Source organism: Otolemur garnettii, unplaced genomic scaffold (assembly GCF_000181295.1).
Source record: "Otolemur garnettii isolate 467f Iridium unplaced genomic scaffold, OtoGar3 scaffold00091, whole genome shotgun sequence".
Lineage (NCBI taxonomy): Eukaryota > Metazoa > Chordata > Mammalia > Primates > Galagidae > Otolemur > Otolemur garnettii.
In genome coordinates this window covers 6,505,943-6,511,373 of record NW_003852486.1, presented here as the reverse complement: position 1 = coordinate 6,511,373, position 5,431 = coordinate 6,505,943, and the positions used below count along the sequence as shown (strand labels likewise).

Sequence of the window (5,431 nt, the reverse complement as noted above, 5' to 3'; positions counted from 1 at the left end):
AATTGCACATCCAGTGAGTCACAGAAGCCCTTTGCTTACAGGGACATTGGGAGCAACTTCCCAGCCAGTTTGGGATTTCTCCAGCTACTGAGCACTCATACAAGGGAAAAGTCAAATTACAGAACACTATGGTGGGCTGCCTTTCAGAGGGGAAAAACCTGTTATGACTAGGGAGAATGCAACAAAGCCTTTGGCCACAAATACACACTTGTTCAGCATCAGAGAGCCCTCACTAGAGAAAGATGTTACTTGTGCAATGAATGTGGGAAGTCCTTTAGCCATAACTACAGCCTCATTAAACACCAGAGAGTTCACATTAGAGAAAGGCCTTATAAGTGTGGAGAATGTGGGAAATCCTTTAGCCAAAGATCCAACCTCTTTCAACATCAGAGAGTTCACACTGGAGAAAGACCTTACAAATGTGGAGAATGTGGGAAATCCTTTAGCCAGAGCTATAGCCTCAATAACCATCAGAAAGTTCATACTGGAGAAAGGCCTTATGAGTGCAATGAATGTGGTAAATCCTTAGCCAAAGGTTCAACCTCATTCAACATCAGAGAATTTACACTGGAGAAAGGCCTTATGAATGCAGCAAATGTGGGAAATCCTTTAGCCAAAGCTCTGCACTTCTGCAACATCATGGTGTTCATACTGGAGAAAGACCTTATGAGTGCAGCAAAGGTGGAAAATTTTTTACCAACAATTCCAGTCTCATAAAACACCAGGAAGTTCACACTGGATCAAGGCCCGATGAATGCACCGAATGTAGGAAGTTCTTTCACCAGAATTACAGCCTCATTCTACATCTGAGAGTTCATACTGGAGAAAGACCTTACAAATGCAGTGAATGTGGGAAATCCTTTAGCCAAAGGTCTGCGCTCTTTAAACAGCAGGAAGTTCACGCTGGAGAAAGGCCCTATAGCTGCAGTGAATGTGGGAAAACCTTTAGGTGAAGCTCGAACTTCAGTGACCATTGGAGAGTTCACATTGGAGAAAGGACTTATGAATGTTGGCCAGTATGGAAAATTTTTTAGCAAAAGCTCTGGCCTCACTCAATACCAGAGAGTTCACACTGGAGTAAAGACATGTGAGTGTGTTGGATATGAGAAGCCATTAGCCAAAGGCCTTACAAATGTAGACAGTGTGGAAAATCTTTTAGCAAAAGCTCTGGCCTCACTCAACACCAGAGAGTTCACACTGGAGTAAAGTCATATGAGTGTGTTGGATATGAGAAAGCCATTAGCCAAAGGCTTAACGAATGTAGACGTGTGGAAAATCTTTTAGCAAAAGCTCTAGCCTCATTCGACACCAGAGAGTTCACACTGGAGTAAAGTCATGAGTGTGTTGGATATGAGAAAGCCATTAGCCAAAGGCCTTACCTCATTGGGTACCAAAGTTCACATGGGAAAAGTACTATAGGTTTACTGGGATTGTGATACTTTCTTGTTCAGTATAACAACACTGGAGGTAATCTCTTATGAGAGTGCCATCTGTCTGAACTGAACCTCATTCATTCAGACATCTGCATATATTCTAGGTATATGGCAAGATTTAGGGAGCTGAGTTGAACTTTTAAACTTGCTTGGGGCCCTTGCAAGATTTTTATCACTGTCAGTATTATAATTCTAGCCAGTTGACCTCGCCACCTGGTGTGAACCCACAATGTGCATTGTTCATCCACCTCAGTATGCTTTGGGAAGCAAACTTCTGTGTTCCTTTTGCAGGAGGAATTTGTGAGAAGTCTGAACACTCAATTGCTTTGTCATTTCCTGCTGATGAGTTAGTGGGTGAATCTGACCCATTTGGGGCCCAGAGGACTTGATCTGAGTTCTGCTGATGAGTTGAAAAGATGGACTACCTTTTTCAGGGATATTGCTGGCTTCCTATGATTCTAGTGATGATATTTTTGGTCTCCAATTCACTAGCCCATGAAAACCTACCTCTTCTTGCTCTGATTTCTGTTTTATAAAGACTTTATATTTTAAGCCACCTTTAAGCTTGAGAGTTTATTTTATGGGGTGCATTGAGAACTTAGAGTTCTGACTCGGCGCCTGTGGCTCAAGTGGCTAAGGCGCCAGCCACATACACCTAAGGTGGTGGGTTCAAATCCAGCCCAGACTCGCCAAACAACAATGACGGCTGCAACCAAAAAATAGCCAGGCGTTGTGGTGGGCGCCTGTGGTCCCAGCTACTTGGGAGGCAGAGGCAGGAGACTTGCTTGAGCCCAGGAGTTGGAGGTTGCTGTGAGCTGTGAAGCCATGGCACTCTACCCAGGGGAACAGCTTGAGGCTCTGTCTCAAAAAAAAAAAAAAAAAGAAAAGAAAAGAAAAGAAAACTTAGAGTTCTGCCAGAATGATTGGAGTAATAGCATTTGTAAACATACCAAACTTAATGTGTCTCAGAGTAACATAATTATGGCAGAAAATAGTTCTTTCTCCAGTTTGGCCCAATACATCTAATCAAAGTTTTTCCTCCAAGCAAAGGACTTTGTGGTCCTTATTTGTAGCCTGAATACCATGATACTTTGTGAGTTCAGAGCTTACCCTGAAGAGGTAAGAGTACTAGACAACCTCTAGTACTTCTGGGAGTAGCATGAAACTTCCTCACGTACCTCTAGGCCCCCCCTGCCCCCCATCAGTCGATCTCAGAAAGGGAGGCCACTGTTCACATAACAGACCACTTGGGACCATGAGGAGTTTATTGGGTAGCCACCCAAAAAGAAAAAAATAATTGAACAGAAGAGACATAAAGGAGCAGGTTTTTGTTTTTGTTTTTTGTAATCCTATTTTTTCTGTAATCCCAGCACTTTGAGAGGCAAGGCAGGAGGATCACTTGAGGCCAGGAGTTCAAGACCATCCTGGGCAACATAGCAAGACCACATCTCTACAAAAAATAAGAAAAATTATCCAGGCATGGTGGACAGTGCCTATAGTCCTAGCTACTTGAAGGCTGAGGTAGGAGGATGGCGTGAGCCCAGGAGTTTCAAGTCTTCTGTGAGTTATGGTCACACCACTGCACTCCAGCCTGGGTGATAAAGAGAAAGACCCTGCCCTTCCCAAACAAAAAGCTTCCAGGTAACATCAGTGGGCATAGACATTGTAGTGTGGTGCACCCATTTGGTCTTGGGGCTTTAGGGAACATCTGGAATGTTTCAACATTTCTGTAGTAAGTGCAGCCTACACCCCAGGCGCAGTCTCTTTAGGAGGAGTGAAGTCCAGCCTGCCTTCTGAAAGTCGGGTTATAATCTGCCCAAGACCTTGGCCCAAGCACTTAGTCCTTTTCTAAGAATCTCCCACCTTGGAGGATGGTTCAGTGGGAACTACATTACCCAGAGGACTGTGCGCCACACTTCCAATGGGGCCTCTAGAAGAGGTGTTTCCGTCTCTGGGCGGGACTTCCGCCTGCTAGTGGCAGACATGTTTGGTCTTTTGGGGGTCTGACCAGCAGGGGTTCCTGGACACGCTGAGATGTCCCCACTGCTCCAAGGAGTGTCGGAGGCTCAGAGGGAAGGCAAATGCCTGTGTCCCTGGCCTAGAGGCCCCCCATTCCCAGCCTCTCTTCGTCCTCAGAGTCAAGGGGTGGCTGCGGAGCAGCGGGACCTGGCGCAGGTGGGTGCTGCTTCCCCCTGGCCTTTAGACACCCTTGCACCCAACTCTAGTAAAGCCCGGAATTAGAGGTCCATTCCCTGCATCCCCTGTCACTGATGGATGGAGTACCTGTTTCTGTCAGCCACCGTGACAGGGGTGCCAGAGCGTTACAGGCAGAGGGGGCCGCATGGGTAAGGGGTTGGCGGGGCGACCGAACCGTGACGATCCAGGAGATCCAGGGCCCTTCTCTCCTCAGCACGGAACAGTTTGAGGAGTTATAACCGGAATGTCAGGTTGAGCAGTTGTACCTTTATTCTGAAGACGCTGAGAGCCATGAGGGTTTTGAATAGAAGAACATGATTTTATTTTTTATTATTTTTTTCTGTTTCTGAGAAAGAGTCTCAGTATGTCGCCCTTGGTAGAGTGCTGTGGCGTCACAGTTTACAGCAACCTCAAACTCTTGGGCTTAATCGATTCTCATGCCTCAGCCTCCCAAGTAGCTGGGACTACAGGCGCCCGCCACAACTCCTGACTATTTTTTGTTGCAGTTGTCATTGTTTAGCTGGCCCAGACTGGGTTCGAACCTGCCATCCTCGGTGTATGTGGCTGGCGCTGTAAACTCTGCTATAGGCACCAAGCCAAGAACGTGATTTTAGTCGAGATTTTTGTTGTTGTTTTTATTAAATCATAATTGTGTACGTTGATGCATTTATGAAGGTTCATTTGGGATTTTAAGTGTCCCAAAATTTACACAGGGATAGAACATTAGCTTGAGGTGGGGACCATAAAGATTGATGCAAGAAGACTGACTACTGCACTGGGCTCCAGGAATACTTTGCTGGTGGATGTACCAAGAGTTGTGGCAGGAAGCCAGGCATGGTGGCTCACGCCTGTAATCCTAGCACTGTGGGAGGCCGAGGGTAGTGGATTGCCTGAGCTCACAGATTGGAGACCAGCTGAGCAAGAGCCAGACACCTCCCAACTACCCCCGCCCCACTCCGTCTATAAAAATAGCCGGGCGTTGTGGTGGGCGCCTGTTGTCCCAGCTACTCAGCGGGCTGAGGCAAGAGAATCGCTTAAGCCCAAGAGTCTAAGGTTGCTGTGAGCTGTGACGTTACGGCACTCTACCGAGGGTGACACAAAGTAGTGGCAGGAGAATGGGAAGAAGTGATCAGATTCTGAGTGGATTATTGTTTGTTTGTTTGGTTGCGGTTTTTTTTTTTTTTCTTTTTGCAGTTTTTGGCCTGGGCTGGGTTTGAACCCACCACCTCCGGCATATGGGGCCCGCACCCTACCCTTTTGAGCCACAGGCGCCGCCCCTGGGTGGATTATAAAAATAGAAACAACTGCGCGGCGCCTGTGGAAGGAGTCGGGCGCTGGCCCCATATACCGGAGGTGGCAGGTCCAAACCCGCCTCTGGCCCAAAACTGAGGGGGGAGGAGGGAGAATAATAGAAACAACATGTTGGGAACTAGTCCTAGTAACTGTGTGGTTCTCTCCCGGTGTTTGGTGGTGTGGAAGGAATGAAGGAAAATAAAGATGTAGAGACAAAGTGTAGATTTAAAGAGTGGGCTGGGGATGGGTTCAACGTTATCTAATGTGAGAAACAGTGTCGACCCCGAACTTTTGATATATTCAGTTGTTATTATTTCTTAATTAGTAAATTGCTGTTTGTAATAACAGTAGTATATGTTGTCTTTGTGGTCTCTCATGTCTTTTTTTTTTCTTTTCTTTTTTTTTTTTTTTTGAGACAGAGCCTCAAACTGTCGCCTTGGGTAGAGAACCGTGGCATCACAGCTCACAGCAACCTCCAACTCTTGGGCTCAAGCGATTCTTCTGCCTCC

General features: G+C 46.5%; 1 protein-coding gene and 1 pseudogene across 1 annotated transcript in view; both read left to right on the top strand.

The window, feature by feature from the left end:
- The window catches only part of LOC105887488, a 6,667-nt pseudogene extending 5,296 nt beyond the window's left edge, over positions 1-1,371 (top strand).
- Positions 1,372-3,444: 2,073 nt separating this feature from the next.
- ZNF671 (zinc finger protein 671) overlaps positions 3,445-5,431 on the top strand; it is an 18,372-nt gene continuing 16,385 nt past the window's right edge. Inside the window, exon 1 of the mRNA XM_012808573.2 lies at positions 3,445-3,608. Coding sequence (XP_012664027.1) covers positions 3,468-3,608 — 141 coding nt within the window. The 5' untranslated portion in view covers positions 3,445-3,467. The remainder of the gene's footprint in view (positions 3,609-5,431) is intronic.